The 23,783-nt window shown below is 54.2% G+C and overlaps 3 protein-coding genes across 7 annotated transcripts in view; 1 reads left to right on the forward strand and 2 right to left on the reverse strand.

Moving 5' to 3' along the window:
- Positions 1-452: 452 nt before the first annotated feature.
- GDPGP1 (GDP-D-glucose phosphorylase 1) lies at positions 453-8,790 on the reverse strand. Of its 3 annotated transcripts, none has more exons than XM_070571399.1 (4): positions 8,337-8,735; positions 7,971-8,089; positions 2,857-2,913; positions 453-1,803 (listed from the first exon to the last, which is right to left on the reverse strand). In XM_070571399.1, the coding sequence occupies exons 3-4, from the start codon at positions 2,878-2,880 to the stop codon at positions 604-606; spliced, it is 1,224 nt and encodes a 407-aa protein (XP_070427500.1). In that variant the 5' UTR covers positions 2,881-2,913; positions 7,971-8,089; positions 8,337-8,735; the 3' UTR covers positions 453-603. The 3 variants fall into 3 exon arrangements, with proteins under 3 accessions (XP_070427500.1, XP_070427490.1, XP_008529974.2); XM_070571389.1 differs by having other exon boundaries at positions 7,971-8,006; positions 8,337-8,722; XM_008531752.2 differs by lacking the exon at positions 7,971-8,089 and having other exon boundaries at positions 8,337-8,790.
- CIB1 (calcium and integrin binding 1) lies at positions 8,736-12,419 on the forward strand. The gene is made up of 7 exons (XM_070571479.1): positions 8,736-9,093; positions 9,198-9,232; positions 10,338-10,446; positions 11,356-11,506; positions 11,621-11,739; positions 11,825-11,913; positions 12,159-12,419. Exons 1-7 carry the CDS (start codon positions 9,043-9,045, stop codon positions 12,178-12,180), a joined length of 576 nt encoding a protein of 191 aa, XP_070427580.1. The 5' UTR covers positions 8,736-9,042; the 3' UTR covers positions 12,181-12,419.
- Positions 12,420-12,663: 244 nt separating this feature from the next.
- SEMA4B (semaphorin 4B) overlaps positions 12,664-23,783 on the reverse strand; it is a 36,327-nt gene continuing 25,207 nt past the window's right edge. For all 3 annotated transcript variants that reach the window (XM_070571267.1, XM_070571260.1, XM_070571257.1), the window contains exons 3-15: positions 22,890-23,053; positions 22,654-22,716; positions 20,920-21,018; positions 20,215-20,326; positions 19,837-19,950; positions 19,548-19,699; positions 18,477-18,658; positions 18,189-18,339; positions 16,962-17,172; positions 16,746-16,861; positions 16,318-16,484; positions 15,158-15,243; positions 12,664-14,895 (exon numbers count right to left, since the gene is read on the reverse strand). In XM_070571267.1, coding sequence (XP_070427368.1) covers positions 14,156-14,895; positions 15,158-15,243; positions 16,318-16,484; positions 16,746-16,861; positions 16,962-17,172; positions 18,189-18,339; positions 18,477-18,658; positions 19,548-19,699; positions 19,837-19,950; positions 20,215-20,326; positions 20,920-21,018; positions 22,654-22,716; positions 22,890-23,053 — 2,357 coding nt within the window. In that variant the 3' untranslated portion in view covers positions 12,664-14,155. The remainder of the gene's footprint in view (positions 14,896-15,157; positions 15,244-16,317; positions 16,485-16,745; positions 16,862-16,961; positions 17,173-18,188; positions 18,340-18,476; positions 18,659-19,547; positions 19,700-19,836; positions 19,951-20,214; positions 20,327-20,919; positions 21,019-22,653; positions 22,717-22,889; positions 23,054-23,783) is intronic.

Here is a 23,783-nt window from a genome sequence, read left to right on the forward strand (position 1 = left end):
CTGTCAGTCTCGTCTCTTCATCTGTTAAGTGGAGTTTTCAGAGGACCTGCACCTTCAACGCTGTGAGGACACCTTGTTTTCACAGGAGATGGCGGACGTGAAGAACGCTCAGCTCAGTGTTGGGGGCTGGAGGAAAATTCAAGGTGGCCAGGTAGGTGAAGAACATGCTATAAAAGGGCATCTGGAGAGGGCTGAATGTAGGGAGGGATGAAGGAATAAAACTCCAGTGGGCAAAGGCAGAAAAAGCAGGGGCGAGAACAGAGGAAGTGGGGGCATGATGCCAGAGGCACATAAACTATCATTTTGCTAAGATTTGATACGAAAGGAAGACAAAACTCCATATCTAAAGTCAGGAGTATGTAACTCTCATGCACACGCCCTTAACAATAGGTTTGACATCCCTGGGGCTTGTCCAAGAAGACAGAAGAGAAGAAGCAGATACATCCAAGAGGGCTCATTCATTCGATTTATTCCAAGGTTTCTCCTCTTTAAAGAGACCACTTATCAGATCTTTATCCCTCCCCTTAGGCTGAAACAGATGAGAAGGCAGTCATGAAAAATGCCCAAATGACCATTATGGACAGCTCTCTAAAAGGACTTAGATCAGTAAGAAAATAAATACTTCTGGAAGGATTCCCGCTCCTCCTGGGCTGTCAAAGCCACCAGTGCTGCCTGTACCTCCTCTGCTTGGGCTGGGGGCAGCAGGCAGTCTTGGATGAGGGCCAGGGCAGCTGCCTCTGTCAGGCTGCTGAAGTCTTGGGACGTTTTGACAGGGAGGTGCCCAGCCAGCTCACAGAGGGCAACATTGAACGCCCCGCCTTCCTTTATCCCAAAGCTGGACTTCCGGGCCCAGAGAATTACTCGGACCCCCGTGAGGGCTGAGGAAGGTGATGTTTTTCCTGGTGGGGCCCCCCTGGTCACAAACAAGTTGTGTGCAATCTCGTGGTCAGTCAGGTAGTCAGTGGCCCGACACACCCTGCTTATCAAGGCTTCCAGTTCAGGCCCCGGCCCGCTGGCGTAAAAGAGGAAGCCGGGGGCTGGAAGGGCCTGGAGCAGATGCAGGCGACCCCCAGGGTCCAGGGGCTTGCTGGGGGCTCCCTCCACGGGCAGTCTGTGGGCCAGGTAGTAGCCATGCAGGTGCAGGTGATTCACCGAGGCCAAGCCGCCCAGGCTGTTGAAGCCGACACGGAAGCCTGGGTGTGAGCTCAGCAGCACAGCCTCAACCCCGGCCTGCAGCGCCCCTGGCAGCAGGCGCTGGGGGAGCCCGAGGGCAGGCTCAGGCACCAGCAGCACGTGGCCCCACTCCAAAGGGCTGACGTTGATCATCACGAGGATGTCCTCTTGCTGGAGAGCACCTGGGAGACCGGGCTCCCGGTGCAGTCGGAAGAGGACTTCTCCTGTCCGGATCTTGTTGAAGTTAAACTGTTCAGGGTCGAACGCCTGCCTCACGCTCCTGATATTCTGGGGGCGCCTCCTCTGCACGCCTCGCTCCACATTCAGCTGAGCCACAAAACCGACAGCACCAGGGAGGGTTTGGGTCTGCAGCTCCCCCAGGTGGTAGCGGAACAGCCCCAGCTCCATCCGCTGCCTCCAGGCAGAGCAGAGCACACAGTCGAAGCGGGACAGCGGTGGTGGCGCGTCTGGGAGGCCCGGTGCCCTCCTCGGCCACTGAATCCCTTCCAGCAGAAGCTCCTCCTGCCGGTAGACAAAGTCAGGAGTGCCGTGCCCTTCCCAGTCCTCGCTGTTTGCAGGCAGCAAATAGGAAGTTTCATTTGAATCACATGGAAGAGCCATAGGGTGGACCTGAAACAATCATAAGAGGTGACAAATACATGATGCCACCCCATTTCCAGAGATTTTTTTATTTTGCATTAACCCTTACTTTTTTTTCCTGATTACAAAAGTAATGTATGCCTTTGGTAAAACATTTTGAAAACACAGAAATCACTCATAATTCCATCACTTGCAGACAAGTGTATATTTTTGCTGAATTAAAAATATATATCGAATTTTTTTCTTTCTAAAAATTATATCTATTGAGTAAACTTTCTTAATGGAGGAAAAAATAAAGATAAAATACAATCCTTATTTCAATGTCTGGGGGACAAAAACAATTTACATTTAGCCTTATTTTCATATACAGTCATGTGTCACTTAATGACAGGAATACATTCTGAGAAATGCATCGTTAGGCAATTCTATTGTTGTGCAAACATCATAGCGTGCATTTACACAAACCTAGATGGTACAGCCCACTACACACCTAGGCTCTATGGTACTAATCTTATGGGACCTCCGTCATATACATGGTCTGTGGTTAACTGAAATGTCATTATGTGGCACATGACTATACAGATGGGTCTTGAGTTTTTCAGCCAGTCTTTAACTGTTGTACATAGAGGTTGTTGCCAGTTTCATATTATACACAATGTTGTGATGAACATCCTGTGCATTTATTCTTGCAGACATGTTTTTATGTTCCATTAAAATAGAACGCCAGTGGACCACTGGGTCAGAGAAGGCTCACAGCTCAGGCATTTGATACAGACTCTACCAAACTGCCCTCCGGAGAACCGGACCAGGGTTCAGTGTACGAGAATGGCCAGGGTTTCAAAGGTGACCACTCCTTTTGTGGGAATAGCTTTCCTGCTGTTTGGTAGTGATTCCAAACAGCCATGCAGACAGCCATTTGGGTGAGGATGGCCCGACGTGTGCACCAGGGCCCAGGGCCAATCCTTCAAGGGGGAAGTCAGTACCCATCTTCACCTCCCACTGTGCCCTGGAGCCCTGTGGAGCCACAGGGCCAGGGCCAGGGGCTTGCTGTTGGCCCAGACACGACTTCTGAAGGAGGCTTACCCCAGGGGAGGTGCTGCAGTCCATGTTTGGGTTCCCTCAGCTCTGCTGGTCCAGAAACTTCACAATGACAAAAAATAGAGTAAACAAAGACATACAAAATGACATTTCACAAGTCCAGCTGAGTTTAATGAGTACAGTTTCAGTCTTGCGAGATGAAAACATTTTAGAGATCGGTTGTACAACAATGTGAATATACTTAACACTACTAAACTGGACACTTAGAAATGGTTAAGATGATTAATTATATGTATTTTTGACTACAATAAAAAAACTTTTTAGGGGCCAGCCCCGTAGCCGAGTGGTTAAGTTCGTGCCCTCTGCTTCAGTGGCCTGGGGTTTCGCCGGTTAGGATCCTGGGCGTGGACATGGCACCGCTCATCAGGCCACGGTGAGGCGGCATCCCACATGCCACAACTAGAAGGACCCACAAGTAAAATATACAACTATATACTGGGGGAACTTGGGGAGAAAAAGCAGAAAAAAAAAAGAAGATTGGCAACAATTGTTAGCTCAGGTGCCAATCTTTAAAAAATAAAAATAAATAATTTTTTTAAAGTCAAGCTAGGCATAATTTTGACAATAAAATGTAAAATCTTAAATTATTCTATGGAAAGTGAGTCTCAGATATTTGTCCAGAGAAGATACACAAATGGCCAATATGCACATGAACAGATGTTCAACATCACTAATCATTAGGGAAACACAAATCAAAATCATAATGAGATATCTCTTCACACCTATTAGGATGGCTACTACGAAAAGACCAGAACACAATGAGTGGGCAAGGATACAGTCATGTGCCACATAACAATATTTCAGTCAACGACAGGCTGCATATATGACAGTGGTCCAGTAAGATCAGTACCATAGAGCCTAGGTGTGTAGTGGGCTGTACCATCCAGGTTTGTTAAGTACATTCTGTGATGATCGCACAACTACGAAGTCGCCTAACAACGCATTCCTCAGATTGTATCCCTGTCATCAAGTGACATGTGACTGTACAGAGAAATTGGAACCTTGTGCACTGTTGGTAGGAATGTAAATGATGCAGCCACTATGGAGAATAATACAGCAATTCCTCAAAAGAGTAAAAATGGAATCACTATGCAATTCAGCAATTCCACTTCTGAGTATAGAAGCAAAAGAAAGCAGGGTTTCAAAGAGATATGTGCACCCCCATGTTCATAGCAGCATTATTCATAACATTCAAAAGGTGGATGCAACCCAAGTACCCATCGATAGATGAGTGGATAAACAAAATGTGGTTTATCTATATAATGGAATATTATTCAGTCAGGAATATTATTCAGAAGGAAAGAAATGCTGACAGATGCTACAACATGGATGAACCATGAGGACATTATGCTAAGTGAAATAAGCCAGACACAAAAGGACAAATATTGTATGATTCCACTTAAATAAGGTACTTAGAGTGGTCAAATTCACAGAATGGTGGTTCCCAGAGGCTGGGAGTGGGGAGGGAATGAGGAGTTGTTTGTTGTTTAATGGATATAGAGTTTCAATTCTGCAAGATCACAGAGGTCTGGAGGTTGGCTGCGCAACAATGTGAATATACTTAACACTACTGAACTGTGCACTTAGAAATGGTTCAGATGTTAAATTTTATGTTATGTGTTTACCACAATAAAAAAAAGTCAAGATGGTAAATTTTATGTTACGTATATTTTACCATAATTAAAGAAAATTTTTTTAAGTGAGTCTCAAAATAGATTTAAGAAATGCAACAATTTCCTGAGTCATATTTAAGACAGTATTCATTACTCATTCATTCATTCAGGGTCAGTGCCTACTCGTGCCCACTCCTGATGCTCTTCTGTGCACCCTGCTCCATGTTCAGCTGTGTACAAAACCCACGTATTTATGGAGTAACTGCTGCGTGTGGGACAATGAAGACACAGTGGCGAATAAGGCAAACAAGGTCCCTATCCTCATGGAACCTACATCCCATGGGGGAGTCAGACGACAAGCAAAATGAACATGTTAACCACCCAAGCTCACAGCATCCTGTGGGAAATAAACAAGCGACACCATAGAGGGTAACTAAGAGTGGGATCAGGGCATCCTACTTCAGTAAGAGGGCAGGGCTCTCTGAGATGACAGCTGAGAAGACATGCAGGATGAGAAGAAGCCTGCCATGAAGAGCTGAGGAAAGTGTGTTCGGGGCAAAGGAAACTGCCAGTCCAAGGCCCTGAGCCAGGCAGATGCTTGGCCTGTGCGAGAAACAGAAAGGAGGCCAGTATTATTGGAGCATGGCCGACAAAGGGGAGAGGGCCCCAGATGAGGCCGGAGAGGAAGGCAGCAGCCAGATTAGCTGCAGGGCCTTACACATCATGGTCAGGAGCTTGGATTTTACTCTAAATGGAATAAGAAATCACTGGCAGGTTCTAAGCAGAAGGACCATCTGATATTTCATAACTTTTTCTAACTGCTATGTGGAAAATGGACTGTAGGGGAGCAAAGGGGAAGCAGACCACTTTGGAGGCCACTCTGGTGACCAGGTGAGCGACGAGGGCAACTGGACAGCGTAGTTGGCAATAGAGATAGAGGGGAGCAGGGGATGCAGGTCATGTTTTGAAGGCTGAACCAACCGGGCCTGCTGACATGCTGGCTATGGGGACTGAAGGAAAGGGAAGAACTGGGAGTGACTTGGCTTCAGGAACTAGGTAAACTGCAGCGGCATTTACAGAGAAGAAGAGGCTGGGAAGGCGGGTGGGAACAGGTTGACTAGAGGAAGGGGGAATCAAGAGTTCAATTTTGATTAGAGTCATGCCTAGTTCAATGATGGGGATAGGTTCTGAGAAATGTGTCATTAGGCGATTCGTCATTGTGCAAACATCATAGTGTGTACTTACACAACCCTAGATGGTACAGCCCACTACACGCCTAGGCTCTATGGTACTCATCTGGTGGGACCACCATTGTATATGTGGTCTGTCGTTGATGGAAACATCGTCATGCGGCACATGACTGTGTTGAGTTTGAGATGAGCCTGGGCATCCAAGAAGAGAAGTGTTGTAGGCAGTCGGATAGTTCAACCTGGAGGTCAAGGGTAAGATCTGGGCAAGATAGAAACTTGGAGTAGCACTTAAAGCCAGGGGCTAAGACGAAGGACCCAGGACCAAGATGATACCAAAAGGCTAAAAATATGAGTAAAGAGACATCAATCAACAGCATCAATAAAAAGTGGGTATGGTGATATATATGTTACAGTGAACTAGTACACAAAAAGCATTACCTAGGAATACCTAGGAATGTCACTTTAGAGTGACAAATCACTAGTGACCACGTGACAGGATTCAACATTTACAGGAAAACCTGGAGAAGGGGAACACTAGTTGCATGTCTATATCATGCCAGGCATGGGTGAGAAATTAGTTTTAGAGGCTGACAGGTGTTTGAATTCTAGCTAGACTACTCACTAGCGATGTGACCTTGAGTCCCTAGAAGAAAGTCCATTTCCTTGCCTCGGCCTCTGGGCTCTCGAGGCCTAGCTGTGCCTCCCTCTCTCACCTCATCTCCTACCACTCTTCCCCTTTCCCGCTCCCCTCCTCATTTTCACTCAGCTAATTCCTGCTCATGGCCTTGGCACTTACTGTTCTTTCTGCCTAAAATACCCTTTTCCCAGATTTTCTTCGCATGGCTGGCTCCTTGAGGTCTCAGATCAAATGTCATTGCCTCAGAGAAATCTTCTGTGGCCATCCTATCTAAAGTCCCAAGGAAAACAGGGAGAAGGAAATAATATTACAAGCAGGGAGAAAAATGTCTTGGAAAACAAAAAAAAGTGGAATACATAAATCCAAGAGTTGGTACATTGACAAAAAACGGGATCTAGGAACAAGCCTTTGAAAAACCTAAGAAACAAAACAAAATTTTACAACAAGCAGCACTAGAAGCTATTTTTAACAGTATATCAGCAACTCACTTTATCATTGTAGCAAGAGATGATCAGGGACAGGAAGGACAATATGCTAACCAGACTCACCAGGGACTACTGGATGACTCAGAAGGCCTATTTAATAATTTATGAGAAGCACGCCACACAGCACAAAGTGTTCCTATTGGCTGGTCACTATCGTCCCTCCTCTATACAGAAATCTACCAGGAAGCAAAATTATAATCAGAAGGTTGTCCAATGAAGAAGGGTTCGGAGCCCTGTGAGGTGGCTGGGAGTGCCAGATCACAGCTGGTCACCATGGCACAAGGCCGATTTCCCCTCTTCCCCATGAAGAGATACAGTCTCCCAATGAGTCCAAGGATTCGCTTTAGGGCCAGCGCTCCCTCTGCGCAGTCTAGCACAGGAGACACAGTAACACCTTCTTGCTCTTTGCCTACCCTTTGAGTAACTGAAGAACAACCTTTTCTTGGACAGAAAGAGCCCACTATCAAGAGAAAAATTATCCTGCTGGGACACGACTAGACTCCAGTCACTTTGACTGGTTTTGGTGTTCCCACTGCCGTACAGCCTCCCCTTCTCGGAATGGAGTGTTTCCACAACGGTGGGGCTCACATGTTGATATACTGAGTCTGACTAACGTCACTCTCAGACGATCCTCTTATTATGGGGTGCTGGGAAAACTAGTCACTCAGCAAACATTTACTCAACAACTGCCACATATCAGGTCCTGGAGATCACGATTCTCATAGCTCACGGGGTTTACAGTCTGATGGTGGAAACAGACAATAACCCAATCATCACCCAAGTAAATATAAACTGCAAACATGATACATGCTGTCAAGAAGCAGCACTGGGTAATCAGCAAGTGTGAGACAGATTCCTAATCCAGGGAATCAGGAAAGGCTTCCCTGAGGATGAGATGGCAGAGGAACTGAGAGCCCAGAGTGGCTGAAACACAGAAAGCCTGAGGGAACAGCAGAGATGCTGAAGTCAGACTACAGAGGGCCAGGATTTGGGTTTTTAACCACTTAATGGTTAAATGGTTAAGACTAACATGCTCAGATTTAGACTTTACAAACATCAGCAATGATGAATGAATGAAATGGAGAATGAAATGGAAGAATCCAAAATTAATTCCTCCGATTTTGTCAATTATACTTCAATAAAGCTGAAAACAAACAAACAAAAAGAGTCTCACCTCCTCCTTCCCCTCTCAGCAGCCTGGAATGCTCTCCTTTTGAAATAACGCAGGTTCATTCATTCATGTATGCATCCAATAAATATTTACCGAAAGCCTCCCAGGTGCCAAGCAGGGTCCTAGCAAACAGGTCAGCCTCAGCCCCTATCAGCCTCCTGCTCCCCGCTCTACCTGAGCCGCTATCGCCCCGGAGCACGCAGCCTGGGCGCAGGGTAGGGTCAGAGGAGAGCATGCAGGCAGGAGGGAGGAGTACAGCAGCGGGGAGCCTCACACGGCAGCGACCGCTGTCAAAAGGCCGGAGCCTAGACAACTCAGAACCCCTCTCGACAGCCGTAAAATTTCCACACTTGTAAGATGGGCACCTACCTTGCAGGCCTGCGTAAGATCGGACATAACTATGCACAGCGCTTGGCATCCAGCTGGCCCTCAGGAGACGGCCTCAGCCGGCAGCAGGGTTATGGTCATTTCTGGAGCGGTGGCAACTCGCCACGTGGGGGCTGCAACACGTGCAGCGCGGGCCCGCTGGCAACGTCTGGATGGAGAAGCCCTCGCTGGGCAGAGGGCAGCCGATCGCCTCTGGCCACGCAGCCAGCCTCCAGTTTCCCGGTTGCCCCGGCTCCAGAGACTTCCCTGATGCCCCTTACCGGATCCCGCCCAAGGTCGCCCCCGCCACCACCTGCGGCAGGTGAGGAGGACTCACCGCGCGACTCCGCCCAAGCTGCCACCCGGCCCATAGCGAGCCCGCGGCGCCCTCCACGCATGCGCAGCCTGCTCAGGGGCGCGGCGCGGCCCGCCCACCCCGGAGGCGGGGCCATGCGGCCTGGGCTCCGCCCCGGAGCGTCCGGCCCCGCCTCCAGCTCGCCGGGGCCCTCCCGGAGTTGGGAGCCGGCCGGCTGAGCCCGGCGGGAGCGCCTGGGCGCTTTAAGGAGGGGGCGGGCCCCGGGGCGGCGGCCCCAGGAGCGGTTGCCGCGGGGACTGGACGGGGCGGGGACGCGGCCCGAGGGCGGAAGTGAGAAAGTTGCCGGCGTCCCGAGACGAGTCGGCGGAGCTGTGCGCGCGGCGCGGCGCGGCGATGGGGGCCTCGGGCAGTCGCCTGTCCAAGGAGCTGCTGGCCGAGTACCAGGTGCGCGGGACGGCGGCCCCCAGGGAGCGGGCGCGCGGGCCTGCCCTCGGGAGCGGGGTCCCCCGGCGGGCGGCCCGCTGAACCCGCCTCCGTTTGCCTTCCAGGACTTGACGTTCCTTACGAAGCAGGAGATTCTCCTGTAAGTGCCGTCTCGGTCCTCGCCTCTGCGATCCTCGAGGGGCGGCTTCGGGGGGCTCCGTCTCACAGACGGGCAAACCGAGGCCCCCCCAGCGGGAGGGGCGGTGGCCTGCCCTCAGAGGTCAGCCGCTGATCCGGAGCTGCGGTCCCGGGCCCCGAGCGCTCGGCTGTGCCCTGCTCCCGTCACGCCTCCCCGCCCGCGAGGGGGGCCCCAGCTCTGCACCGCGGGGCCGCCTCGTAGTCTCCAGCCCAAGTTAGGCGCCCTTTGCCCCTTGCGCCGCGGGCTTCTGCAAAACCGAACTTCCGCCCCAGTCCGGCAGAGAGTGCTGTGGCTCCTGGATGGCTTTGCCGACTGGCAAAGCCGGAGATGCCTTGGGGAGCCTGGCTCCTGCTCCCTGCTCTACCTGAGTAATGCAGTAACCGTTAACGCTTACTGAGTACCTACCCTGCCCAGGAACTGTGCTAAGTGATTCCTACGTTACCTAGATTAATCCTCACGGGAGAGCTACGGGGACAGTGAAGCAGGTTCAGAGAAGGTTGGTAGCCTGCCTAAGACTACACGCCTGGTATGAGGCCTTGAACTTGGGCTGGAGCCCCGCTCTAGTCGTGTGCCAGCTCTCTGTGGCCAGGGCACTTGAGGAAGGAGGTTCCTGGGCTTCCCTTGGCAAAAGCGATCCCAGTGAAGGAGGTGGGGGCTGAGGAGGGGGTAGTTCAGGGGGCTGCTAGCCAGAGGGGGGCTTTGAGGAGCAGGAAGTCCCTGCAGTGAAATGCGAATGAGATTTCGATTTTGCTCTTTTCTTCCTGTTCTTCCGGGGCAATTTCTGGCTCCCTCCCCAATCTTTCCATCCCTCAGGGAGCTCTGGAATGAGAGTCCAGCACGGTGCCTGGCGCACAGTAGGCAGTCAGTAAATACCCATTGCAAGAATGGACTCCCAGCCTGTACTGTCTTGTGACGTACCTCCCTTTGGCTTATCATGCCTGATGACTGAGAAGTTCTGTGCATGTGGCTCAGCCCCTCACCTGGTCTGCAGTGGGTGGCAAGGCAAGGACGGGGGGATGCAATACCCACAGGAAGGCGCGCCAACAGGTTCCCCTCCTTCTGCCAGAGCCCACAGGCGGTTTTGTGAGCTGCTTCCCCAGGAGCACCGGAGTGTGGAGGAGTCACTGCAGATACGAGTGTCCTTGGAGCAGATCCTCAGCCTTCCAGAGCTCAAGGTGCTAGCGCCCCACCCTCCCTCTGCTGCTCATCTTGAGATCGTGTGGTCACTCATCCCCATTCTTGTTTCTTTTTTTGAGGAGGATTAGCCCTGAGCTAACATCTGCTGCCAATCCTCCTCTTTTTGCTGAGGAAGACTGGCCCTGAGCTAACATTTGTGCCCATCTTCCTCTACTTTATATGTGGGACGCCTGCCACAGCATGGCTTGCCAAGCAGTGCCATGTGCGCACGCGGGATCCGAACTGGTGGACCCAGGGCCACCGAATCGGAACGTGCACACTTAACCGCTGTGCCACTGGGCTGGCCCCACTCATCCCCATTCTGGTCTTTTCTCTGTTTAGCCCTAATCTCCTGGGGGCAAGGACTTTACCAAAATCACCCAATGGAATTATCTAGAATGGTGTTTCTCAAACTGGGGTTCTCAGACGTATTCTTGGAGGCTCCAAGTTTTGTCCTTTAAGAGGACTTACCCTATTAAAATTTGAGAAACCCTATTCCAGAGGCAGATTGTTTCTCCGTAGGGCTGCTGCGGAAATTTCTATGCAAAGGGCCTGGCCTCGTGCCAGTAACAGTACATACTCAAGTAAATGTTTGTGTTCTAAAATAACCAGCCCATCTTGTTCTCTTTGCTTAGGATGGCTTCCTCTTCCTTCTCTGCCCCTTTTGGGCAGAGAAGGCCTGCTTTTGGGTTAAACCCTACTCCTAGGAAGCCATCCTGTCCCTTCCCCAGCTGGGTCATCGGTCCCCCTGCCCTCCCTGCCAGCCCCGAAGTGCTGGTGGTTCTCCCTCCTGAGCCTGAGCTCATGGTGTGAATACCGTGAGCTGCGCCTCCAGTTCCTGGGAGGGTTTGGTGAGTGTGCGACCTGGGCTGCGTCCCATGGCGTTCACAGAGCGCTCTCTTGCCTAGGCCAACCCCTTCAAGGAGCGAATCTGCAGGGTCTTCTCCACATCCCCAACCAGAGACAGCCTGAGCTTTGAGGACTTTCTGGACCTCCTCAGTGTGTTCAGTGACACAGCAACCCCAGACATCAAGTCCCACTATGCCTTCCGCATCTTTGGTAACACCACCCCTTCCCACATGGTCTTTGTGCTGGTCCTGCTGGGGAGCTGGGGGTCATCCTTGGAGCTCATCTTGACCCTATCCTTTTTGGCCTCCTGTGACTGCTCTCTAGACTTTGATGATGATGGAACCTTGAACAGAGATGACCTGAGCCAGCTCGTGAACTGCCTCACGGGAGAGGGCGAGGACACACGGCTCAGTGCTTCCGAGATGAAGCAGCTCATAGACAATGTGAGCAGCTGGGCCGGGCAGGGTCGGGTCAGGGGGTGGGAGGGTAGGGGTGGGGCTTTGGCCTGAAGCTCTCTCCCTTTCCCAGATCCTGGAAGAGTCCGACATTGATAGGGATGGGACCATCAATCTCTCTGAGTTCCAGCATGTCATCTCCCGTTCACCAGACTTTGCAAGGTATGACGGTGATCCCCATCTGCTGCATCTGGGTCTGGGACGTTATTATGGGAGGTGGTGTCCAGGGTGAGAGAAAGCCCCCCCCACTTCCTCTGAAGGTATCAGGGTAGCTCTTCTTCCAAAGGGACCAACAGGGGTGGGACACAGCCCATTCCCAGGGGTCATAGGGGAGAGGTGGGTAAGTTTGGGTTTAGTCTCTATTCTCCTCTTCCAGCAAAAAACCCAAGCCTCTCTTCTCTTGTCAGCTCCTTTAAGATTGTCCTGTGACAGGAGGCACAGCGTGTGCCCCAGCACCCTGCTGAAGAACCTTGCCACTCCTGGGCTGTGACCAAGGTCATGCCTGTGTTGCCAGGGCTGGCCAAGCTGGCCTGGCCTAGAGCTGGCACCGCGCAGTCTCGCCCCGGGCAGGGGAGGGGCCCGCACATCAAGGCCTCTCCCCTTCTCCCTGCCACTGTCATGGCTGTTTGTGTTTCTACTAATCAATAATAAAGGTTTAGAAGTTTTGACCCTGTGTGTGACACTAGAAACACTGGTATGAGGCAGGACTGGACTTCTAGGAGCCTTTGGTCATACTGGGAATAAACAGGAGCAAAAGGAGGGGCCAGCAGGAAGTCAAACCGCACCCCGCCCCTCCCGCCCCCTCGTGGGGATGTGAGGATGAAGGGCAGCGTTGGGATGGAATCCTTCTGTATCCCAGTCGTGATGGTGGTTACAAGAGTTTCTACAGGTGTTAAACTTTACAGAACTGTATACCAAAAGAAAACAACCAGCTTTACTGTGTGATCATTTTCAAAACAGACATTTTTTTGGAGAGTTAAAAAAACAAACAAGCCTGTCGCCTGTGCCGCCACCGCTGAACTGGAGATGCAAAGTAAGGGGGGTCAGGGAACCCGAACGTCCCCTGCCCCTGCCCCATGAGTGCGTCAGTCCCCACCTTAAGAACCATGCTGCCCCAAGAGAGGCGCTCAGCCAGCCAGGCGAGGCCGGCTCTGGCCCACTAGCCCCTGAGAGAGGTGGCCTGGAACCTCCCAGATGTCAGAGAACTAGACCAACCTCAAAGAGCAAGTCTTTTTTTTTTTTTTTGAGGAAGATTAGCCCTGGGCTAACATCCGTGCCTATCTTCCTCTGCTTTATATGTGGGACTCCTGCCACAGCACGGCTTGCGAAGCGGTGCCCTGTCCGCACCCAGGATCCAAACCGGCGAACCCCAGGCCACCAAAGTGGAACGTGCGCACTTAACCGCTGCGCCACCAGGCAGGCCCCGCAATAGTCCTTTAAGAGGAAGGGCCAGGATTCAATTTCAATTCTTTAGATTTTATTAAAAAAAAAAAAAACAGTAAAGTGCATCTTATTAAAAAAAATATAAAACCCACATAAACTCAAGGGCCCTGTGCCGGGCAGTATCAACATCCCTTAGACGGGAGGCAGGCAGTGTGCAGGGGGACTTGGGAACTGGGCTCGAAGAGGCGGCTCGGGTGGACGTGGGGAAAGGGACACACAGGCTCTCAGGCTGGGCTGGAGGAAGGCAGGCAACGGTTCCCTCCTTGAATTCAGAGGGAAAGGTCTAATTGTCATGAACTCTCTTCTGGGCTGGTGCCCCCTCTCTCATGTGGCCACGGCCTGATGCAGGCCGGAAATGTCTAGGAGGTGGGTCTGAACCCCGGGGCCTGGTGAGGGCTGCAGCGCCGACATAGCCCTCTGGTCCCTGAGGTGACGGGATGATGGCGGTAACAACTTGGCCAGTCGGCAAGGCAGGACCCATGGCGCTGGCGCCGCCGCTGGCCCCTGGCTCTGCAGCGAGAGGGCAGGCTGTGGCGGCAGGACAACGCCGAAGGTGGAAGAGGCCAGCTGGGGAGGGATTTCCAGCTGTCTGAAACATCCACTTTGGATGTGGCCCCAAGGCCCCTGCAGGACCTTAAGGCTAGGGGCTGTGAACCGGAGCGGCCGTTCGTGTTGCATTCTGTGTCATCTCTCATTCTTCTCACTCGTAATTCACATTTTCATTTGTTTCTTAAACAAAGGGCTCAGTTTACATAAGGAGCACTGTTCTGCCCACCTAGGCAGGCCCCCATCTTCAGCCAGGACCTCTGGGGCTGTGGCTGGCTGGGTCGGAGGGGGCCTCGCTACTTGGCTGAAGAGCAGCGGGCTGGCCCCGTTGCTTCCAAGGACTGGGCACCATGGTTGTGTTCCATGGGGAGCACTCCTGGCCCCTGAAGCCAGGGTGGCCTCTAGAAGTCTGCTCTCACACCACAGAGTCCCGGATCTCAGAGCCCAGGCGGACGCGGGGCCGGGGGCACACTGGGGACACCTCCACGAAGCTGTCCTGGATGCTGAGTGGCCTCTTCTCTGATTCGGTGAAGACCCGGGGCCCTGGGGAGCTATCTGACAGGGCCTGATAGCCTCGGTGGTCGAGTGGGGTGCTAGGGGGGCCCACGCCATTGAGCGGCCGGGTCTCAGGTGGCAGCACCACAGGGCGGGTCTTGGGGTGCACACTGGCGCACTCTCCCTGCTTCAGGAAGACTTTCATGCCTCCCCGGTGCCGGTAGAGGAAGAATAAAATTAGGAGCACCACGGCGAACACGAACAGCGTGCACATCACCAGGAACTCGGTCCAGTAGGACTTGTCCACGCTCCAGCTGACCTTGCCACTGGCTGGCGCACTCACCCGCGACGTGTTGATGATGACAGGCACGCTGCCGCTGTGGTCCCCTTGGTCTCCCATGTCCTCTATGACCTTGGGGCAGTAGCTGGTTACCAGCTGCTGGAAGCTCTCCTCCAGAGACCAACACTGGAAATGCCCCAGCTCCTGCTGGCTGCCCACCAGCAGCAGGTCCCCAGTGGGCAACACACGGCAGGAGGCTGAGGCATTGATAGGGACCCCATTGTGAAGCCAGAGCCGGGTCGCCAGGTTGGAGAGGAGGGGGCAGGCCAGGGTGTTCACCGTGTTGGGCTGGAACAGGACTTGCTCACATGGCTCCTCGCCTACGGGCAGAAGAGGCACAGGGTAAAGGGGGGCTGGAGTCCTGGTGTGCTCCAGGCTCACCCACCTCCCTCGGGGCTGTGCTCCTCATGCCATGACACGCAACCCTGGGGACTTCAGGGCCTGAGTCTCACTTCCCAGGGCCCTGCTTGCAGGGCTGGAGGCACGAGGAGGATGTGAGGAAGGGCACTTACAGCCACCAGCGCCTGCAGTGCCTTCTAAGCAGACTTGGCCCCACTTTCCTCTCCGCCACGGGCACCGTACCTGTTGGTGCAGAAGACCTGGGCCTGGCCGAGGAAGTGTTGCAGAGGTCCCTGGTGTTAGCCCCCTCGATGTCCTGGATCCACGGCCTGAGGACCAACCAGAGTGTGCGATAGGCCGGGAGCCCCCCGTGAGCATGCATCCCCCAACCCTCAGCACTGCACAGGCCCTCATGCAGCCCTGTAGACACAGGCCTTCCAGGGGAAGGGTCTGGGGCTCAGGGACCACCAGGCCCAAAGCAGGCAGAGGCAGACAGCTCCCCCAGGCTGAGTCCTCCCCCTGCAGGGTCTGAGCCTCGTCTCCTCTGTCTACATAGTATGTATTTCAAGAAAAGCTACTATAATACTTCCCTGAATTACACAGGAGTGTGAGCCTTTAAAGAGTCTGGAAGGACAGCTGGATCTATACATTTCCGTCCCTTTTAAAGCAATGCACACGCACTGACTTGTTTAATAAAACATAACAAAGAAGAAAAGTAATTCTTGATGCACTCAGAGCACCTGAAAATCTCAAGCAAGCACAAAGGCTGAAGACACTACAGAAACCACGCACAATGGGCCACCAGCGACTGGCACGGGGAGACTTTTGGGTGTCCGTCCAGGTGTACGCACACGTGGTTTTTTGAAATATAAAACTAGCAGCAGGTGTCCCTCTACGTGAAGCAAGGACACTACAAATGAGACAGGTCTTACTTTTACTTAAAATACGTATTTGTTTGTTTTACACATAGGAAGGAAAATCTGGGAGGATATATATATAGCAAACCTCACTGAGATTCTCTCTTGGCGGTAGGATTGGGGGTAGTTTTTATTTTGTTTGTGCTTATCTCTGTTTTCTAAGTTTTCTATAAGAACATTTTATAATCCAAATAGGTTATTCTGAAAACAATTTTTAATGGGTTTGTTAGTGGACCTATGCTGCCCTTGTTTTTTGTTACCATATTTTGAATCAAACATGTTCTCCTTCAAGGCCTGTCACAGCTGTGCTGGCTAGGCTGGACATAATTTATTGTCTGAACTACGGCACTTTTGAATCAGAAGGGGAGCTAATTAGCAGTTATGCTGAGACAGTGGATGCAAATCAGGCTGTGTGGTGATTCTCTGAAGGCCCCAGGGAAGGTGCTGAGGCCAAGTGCACAGGAAGGGGCCTGCAGGAGCTCTCACCTGGAGGCCGCCTCGGGCTGGTAGAGGCTGGCGAGCCTGCAGCTGGAGCCACTCCAAGCGCAGTAGGGGTCCCGGGCGAGGAGGCAGTCCCCACAGCTCTGGTACAGGCTGCAGTTGGCCACGGGCACCTGGACTACACCCGAGTGGGAGGCAGCATACAGCAGGCCCTGCACAGACACAGGGGGATGAGGGGCAGGTGTGGGCAGCCAGGGCCACCACCCATTGCTGTACTTGGCTCAGGGGCCCACAAAGCCACTCCCCAGGAGGCCTCCTCTCATGCTCCCAGGCTCCCTACTGTCTGACAGCTCACACCATGAGCCTGGATTTTTCTGTCCTGAGGGGGCAGAGGAGGAAAAGCTGGGTGGGGACTGCTTGTTAATGATAGAGGGGCGCCCCAAGCCCGTTGCCTGGCCTCCTCCTCTGCTCACCCCGTTGGTGTCCAGGAGCAGGTTCTGCACGGGCTGTCCTGGCGAGAAGATCTGCAGCTCCTCAATGATGTGCATCCTGGGGCCCACGCCCACCGCCTTATGCAGCCGGCCATCACCTGGAGCAGGGACACCACTCAGGCCCTGGGGAGAGCCGCTGCCCATGACCCAACAGCCACGCCCCCTCGACTCCGAGCCTGTCTTGCTGCAGGTACTCACTGGTGCCCAGGAAGAGGACATCGTAGGTGCGGTGCAGGCCAGGGACGCGGTGTACGGCCACGCGCTGGTAGCGGGCTTCGGGCTGCAGTAGCAGCAGATGGCTGCGGACCTGACCATCCATCAGGAAGTGGTCCTTGAGGAAGTTCAGCACGCGGTCGGGGAGCTGCAGGGATGAGCTGATCTTCCTCTCCCGGGCACTGTCGGTGATGCACTGAAGGGGAAGGCGGCGTGTGAGGCGAGCGAGTTCAGGGCAGCAGGCAGGACAGCAGCCCGAGGATCCTGCCAGGACTGCTGGCCAGCCTCCTTAGCGGACAGCAGATCTATCCACGCTCGGAAGCCATGGCACATCACGTGCGTTCTGGAGAGAGCCCACACTGCTAATCTGGTATGTGGGCACCGAGGTCCCTGGTTGACAGGGTCTCCTCGCTGTGCCTCCTCCCTGCCTACCCCCTGGCCCTCACCCAGGCCTCAAGAAGCATGACCGCACGTCCTGCTCCTCTGGCATCCTTTCGCCCATGCTCCCAGGAAGCCCTGGCTGAGTGAGGTTCTGAGTGGAGGGGCAGGAAGGGGCCTGCAGTGAGTGCCCACATTGCCTGGGGCTTCCTAGTCTCTCTGCCCGAGGGTGTCCTCTGTAAGAGCCCTGAGCGTTAAAGCCCCCGAGGGACCCTCCACCACTAGGGAGGCACAGGGGTGGTGACAAACATCCCAGCAGGACAACTCGAAGATGCGCTCCACACCCCTCTCAAGGCCCCAGGGGCCCCAGGAGGGCCAGCTCACTGACACACCCTTTCTGGCTTGGCTCCCTCCTTTTCTCTTTCCAACTCCCTCAGGCCACCTCCTGGGATCACCCACCAGATCAACTGCTGGCACTCACATCCCTGCCTCAAGGTCTGTTTTGGGAGGAGCATTATGCTGGAAGGAATAAAGGACTATTTCCCCATGGCCTGGCCATTTGGTCACTCGATAACTAAATAAGGAGCTCACAGCCAAGTGGAGTAGAGGCACGAGGCAACAGACAATTACAAAGGCATGTGAGTGCCGGGAGGGGGACATGGCTGCTCTGCGGGACAGGTCTGAAGGCGTCCCCACATTCACGGTCACACTTAACCCAGCAGGACATGCAGGCCTGAGCTTTTGCCCTCATGTTCAAGATGAGAGAACAGACTTGGGGAAGCCAGGTGATGCCCGTGTGGTATCTTCCACCCTGCAGCAGGCAGTGGTCCTCACCGCTCCGGGCCGAGGCGTGGGCACTGCGTGGGTCACCGTGTACCACTGCTGCGTCTCACGGTTCACCTCCTTGTAGAGGCCGTTGAAGGCCCTCTGCACATCCTTCATAGTGAAGACACAGACGGCAGAGCCCTCTGTGGTCCCCCTGTGCCTACAAAGGAAATGGCTACATTAACTCAAGAGCCCTGGAGCTCAGGATGAGGCCTCCTGGGCGCAAAGGCCAGCTCCTGGGCCCCAGGCACAGCTGCCCCTCACCCTCCCATCCCCATCGAGGTCCTGGGGCCCTACCACTGGGATGTGAAGACCCCGTAGAAAAGGGTGTCATGCCACTCCTGGGGGCTGGGGCTCAGTGTGAAGACGTCCTGCAGCACGTTGAACGGGAAGCCGTCGTCAGGCCGCGAGCACAGCAGCTGGGCCTTCAGGAAGGATGTCCAGCGCTGCTGTAGGACCCGCTCGCCGCCCTCGTCACCCTGGGGGAGGGAGAGAGAGGCTGGGCCCGGGCTCAAGTCGGGCCAGGGTGGCAGGCTCGGTGCCCCGCACGGTTCCCTCCCCAGTGGCAGCTGAGACAGACACCAGGAAGGAAGGGCAAGCCAAAGCCAGGACTGAGTTCCAAGTAGAATCCAGAAGCCTTGCAGGTGGCATAGGGGTGCCACCCCAGGAGAGCGCTCTCCTTACTGCGGACGGCCAGAGAAAAGCAGGAGGGAAGTCTGTCTACAAGCACGGAAAGACGTCACGACTCGCTGGTGAGCAGAAGGGGAGGCTAAAGTACTGCGTTACAGTACAACTCTTGTTTGTAAATAGTTTTTAAGTAATATAAACACATATATATTTATACATACGCAACAAAAAAGACTAGCGAGGAACATTCTAAAACGTTAACAGTGTCACTTCTTGTGGTGGGGCGGCAGGATCATAACACTAATAGTAACATTTAGTTGTTGTCTACCACGTTTCTAGAAGCTTGACGTGCATTAATTTAATCCGTGTAACAACTCTGAGGGAAGGTTTGTTATTATTGTCACCGGACAGATGAGGAAGCTGGACCTGAGGGGAAAGGACTTGCCTAAGATCACACAACCAGCCGGGCTCCAGACTCTATGCTTTAATCACAACGCTATATGCCTCTTTATCTTACAAGAGATTTTTCTGTGTACTTTTCTGTACTTTCACATTTTTTAAATAAGAAAAAAGGATGAGCTATTTTAACTTAAGAAGAGAGAAAGAGAAGCCGTTAGCCAAGCTGATCCCCTGGAGGACAGGAAAAGGCCATGGGGCTGGGGGTAAGGGGGGCCCTCCTGGCATTTCCTGATCCAGTACCTGGGGAGCCCTGGGGGGTCTCTGGGTGACCCGGCCCCTCACCTTGCAGATGCGGGCGATGCGGGACACGATGGTGTTCTCAAAGAACTCAAACTCCTGGCCAGTCTCGCTGAAGAAGAAGTAGATCTTGTCGTCATCCCCTTGCGAGCTGCCCAGGCTCTCAGGAATATGGGCCGAGGCCACAAAGGCTGGGTCTGTGGGGGCCCATGGGGAGCGCAGAGTCAGCCCAGGAACTGGACAGGCAGACTCTGCTCTCAGGCCCTGCGGGGGAGGGCGCCCCCTCCCTAGGGCTCCTGGGACGGTCACTGGGTGGGTGGAGGGAGGACTTCACCCTGTAGCCAGTTGAGGGAGCTCTCGGTCTTGGTCGGGCGGTGGCTTTGGCTCCGGGAGATGGCCGGGTCATTCCCCTGGAAGCTGCTGACTGTTCCAGTGTAGAGCTCGCCATCTGCCAAGACAACATTCCCATGGGAATGGCACCCTCTCCCCGCTCAGGGCCCGGAGTGACCCCAGTGCTGCCCATCTCGCTTGAAGTGGGCAGAGAAGGAAGTGGGAGGCGGGAAAAGCCAAAACCAAGGGCAGCCCGGGGTCACTCCACAGCCCCTGGGAAGCAGCGCAGCGTGGGTGTACCCGCTCAGGCCTGGGGCCCACCCTGCCCACCCAACATGGAGCCTCAGTGAGTCCACCCTGCCACCCTGCCCCCAGCACTCACCAACCACCAGGGCCGTGGACTTAAAATTGGGGTCGAAGGGACAACGGCCCTTGCCGTCTTCCAGGAGGATGTTCCCCGCCTCGTCCCGGGCCGGGGTGAAGTTCTCCACGTTCTGCAGGGGGGCAGACAGGCGAGCTCAGGGCCACAGCAGGCAATGAGTGGGCTAAGCAGGAAAGGAGGGAGGCGTGCCAGAGAGAACGGAGGTGTTGGGCCGGCCATCTCACTCCAGCACCCAGGGCACGGTGCTGGCACCCTCTGGCGTGGGCACTATTAGCCCCAGTGCGCAGAGAAGAGACGAGGCTTAGAAGGGTGTGTGGCCCACGAAGGGGCAGTGACATGACTCCATTGCTGGTGCTCCAACCCACAGCTTCAGAAGGCGGCCCTTCGCTCCGGTGCGTGTAGGGCATAAAGGCAGGGTGGTGTATGTTGAGGAGAGGGTGTGCGGGGTGGGCTGGCGGGAACTGGTGAGAGCAGGGGAGGGAGCTGGAGGCAGCAGGAGTCTTGGGTCAGTCAGGATCTCCTTCCCCTGCAGGGCAACCTGGCCATCAGGGCCGGGCCAGGGCCCTCGGAGCCCACTGCTGCCAGGAAGCCTCCTGGGCCCCGCCCTTCACCAGGGCTCGGGGCTAGAGAACAGCGCCCTGGGGCAGAAAGCAGGGCAGCTCCAGGCTGGCCGCAGGGAGCCCGAGGCCGAGGAGGGGCACTCACGATGTAGGTGCACACGGGACTGAAGGCCGCTGTGCCGCAGGCGAACAGGTGGCTGCTGTTGAGTGGCAGGAGGATCTTGATGTAGTTTTGACAGTCACGCTGAGGAGGGAGGGAGGAGGATGTCAGCTCAAGCACGCCACCGGGGGCACCGCTGAGCTCGACCCAAGGCCAGTCTTGGGCGTGCGGCCTCTGCTCTTGGGCACTTAAGTCCGGGAACAAATGAGAAGCCAGGAGCCTGCCGGGGCGGAGTAGATGGGGGACCACAGAGTGTGTGCAGGACGGAGACCTTGGGGTTCAGCCAGCTCTGTCGTTGGCAAACTTCTCTTCAGTCTGGGGGTGAAGGCACAGAATCCCTCCCCCTTGGGCTGTCTGGCCCCATGAGGGTCCTCTTCAGGTCCTCGGTGACCACAAGTCCCTCCCAACCCAGCTGGGGAGGAAGCCCCACCCAGAGCAGGCGGGAATGCAGGGCCCTGAGCCCTGGGCCCCACACTCCTGTATCACCTCTGCGAGGGTGTCTCACGGGCATCTCCAACCGAGCTTCTGACTGTCCCCCAAAATCTCCTCCGAAATCTTTCCCTTTTCATTAATGACAGCGCCATCTTCCCAGTTGCTGGGGCCCCAAACCTCACAGTCAGCCTCGACTCCTCATCTCTCACTTCCCCCATTTTCCATCAGGAAATCCCAGTGGCCCTATCTTCAAAATACCTCCAGAATCCAACCAGTTCTCTCCCCCTTTATGGTCCCACCCTGATCTGAGCCACCATCACCTCCCGCCCCTCACTGGTCTCCCTCCCTCGGTCCTCACCCCGCAGAGGCTGCGCTCCACCACGGCGGCCAGAGGGACCCTTTTAAAACACACGCCACACCATGCCACCCTCTGCTCAGCCCTCTCCCAGTGGACCCCCAAGTACGTCACTCAGAGTGAAACCCAGAGTCCTGCTCCTCCAGGAAACCCACGGTCAACTCCCTCACCGCCTTCCAGTCTTCGCTCAGATGCCACTTTTTTAATGAACTGTAACCCGACAACCTTTTAAACGGACTGATCTTTGCCTGTTGTTCTTCCTTCTTTCTCACAATTATACCTCCAGTGTGTAAAAGCACCTGGGCACAGAGCAGGTGATCAATAAGTGTGCGCTGAGTCTCAGAAGTCAGGGGCAGTCAGGAGTCGACCTGCGTCCTGACCCCAAGTCTGGCGCTCTTTTGCCCTCACCTTAGCCACCACCTGCTGCATACAGGACCAGGGGGTCCCTGGGGATGGTGGGGAGTCCTCCAGAGAACCCCAGGCTGGACCAGACCCCACCGAGTGGTCTGGCCAAAACCAAACCAGAATCTGTCAGACTGGCCATGACAGGCAGCCCCGAGCGGGATTCAACCCCACCCCACCAGTCGCTGGTCATGCTGGGTGCTGGCCTCCATGTGGCTCTTAGCACGTACCAGGTGCCTTATCCTGTTAGTTCAGTGAATCCTCAGGGTAAGCCCATCGAGGTAGGCCTCATGCTCCCCACTTTACAGGTGGGGACACTAAGGCTCAGAGAGGCAGAGCGACTTGTCCAAGGTCAGAGAGATAATAAGTATAGGGCTGAGATCCAGACGCAAGTGTGGCCATCGCAAAAGCCTATGCTCTTTCCATCACAGCTGGCTGCAGCTGCCCCACCCTCCTGCCTCCGACCCGGGTCCCAGTCTACCACCCTCCATCCCTCCTTTGGCCCAGGTCGCCTCCAGGTGCTGGCTCACCTGTGGGTCCTTGCCCTTGAAGCTGCACTGCTGTTTCCTGTCTGCATCTGCGCTCCACAGGAGCTGGGAAGGAGAAGAGGAAGGTCAGTGAGCAAGTAGGATGGAGGACACGCCGGGCCTCTCCTCTCCCCTCTCCTGTCTGCAGCATCCTCAGACCCAGAAGACCAATCCTCCTGTCCATCTTCCCCTCTGCCATCCTCTGCCCAGCCTAGCCAGCCCCGGGCATCATCTCTCACCTCCTGGTACCCTCCGTCTGGCAGGAAGCTGACGCTGCTGTTGAGCGCAAAGAGGGCCTCTCGGGCACCCACATACAGGGTCTCACCATCCTTGCTCAGCAGAAGGGCCGTGTAGTTGGAAATGTTTTCAGCTTCAAATCTGAGAAATGGCCGCTCTTCAGAGTCTGGGGAGAGGAAGATAGACATTACCTGGGGGCCACCTCTCCCATGAGAACCCTCTCACAGCAACCTCTAGAATGGGCCAATCTGATTGAACGCAGATCAGCAAGGCAGTGGGTGGCAAGGGGCTGGGGACAACGGAATCAGGCTTAATGGGGAGCAGCATTCCTGGACTCTCAAACACTATGTAGGAAACAAATGCACAAAGATGAATGTGAAAAGACATTAATTAGAGCACCATTCATATTAATGAAAAATTGAAACAACCGAAATGTCCAACCACAGGGGACTGGGTGTAAATAAATCCTAATACTTCACTTGATGGAATACTATGCAGCTGGTAAAACTGATGTTGTATCAGAAACCCCAGAAAAACAAGCAAACAAAGTTATATAAGAAAGGCATGGTCAAAATAGGAAGTGAGCTAAAATATGAAGAGATGGTGTTTGAGCACATAACAGAATATTAGAAAGTACATTTATCACTCTCCTTTGAGCGGCACTAGACCCACAGAGAGGGACTTGCAAGGACAGCCCACTCCTTGGCCCGACACGATTTACACTGGCAGAAGAATGCAAACACAGGGCACTAGTCTTCAACTCTTAACACCACCACACAGTCACTCATGGAAGACTGATGGGTATTAAACAGGATGTAAATGTTATCATCCTTGACCTCAGAACCTTGAATGTACAAGACAGACACAGTGATGCAGGGGGTGGGGGAGTTAAGGAA

Source organism: Equus przewalskii, chromosome 1 (assembly GCF_037783145.1).
Source record: "Equus przewalskii isolate Varuska chromosome 1, EquPr2, whole genome shotgun sequence".
NCBI classification, from domain to species: Eukaryota; Metazoa; Chordata; class Mammalia; order Perissodactyla; family Equidae; genus Equus; species Equus przewalskii.

What these genes read in the sequence shown, in the direction of transcription:
- GDPGP1 (XM_008531752.2), bottom strand. Translation starts at nt 2,880, where the DNA reads ATGGACTGCAGCACCTCCCCTGGG. An exon ending in ACTGCAGCACCTCCCCTGGG is followed by an intron (nt 1,804 to 2,856) that starts GTAAGCCTCCTT and finishes TGATTGTTTCAG; the next exon opens with GTCCACCCTATGGCTCTTCC.
- CIB1 (XM_070571479.1), top strand. Translation starts at nt 9,043, where the DNA reads ATGGGGGCCTCGGGCAGTCGCCTGTCCAAGGAGCTGCTGGCCGAGTAC. An exon ending in AGCTGCTGGCCGAGTACCAG is followed by an intron (nt 9,094 to 9,197) that starts GTGCGCGGGACG and finishes TTTGCCTTCCAG; the next exon opens with GACTTGACGTTCCTTACGAA. An exon ending in TCAGCCTTCCAGAGCTCAAG is followed by an intron (nt 10,447 to 11,355) that starts GTGCTAGCGCCC and finishes TCTCTTGCCTAG; the next exon opens with GCCAACCCCTTCAAGGAGCG.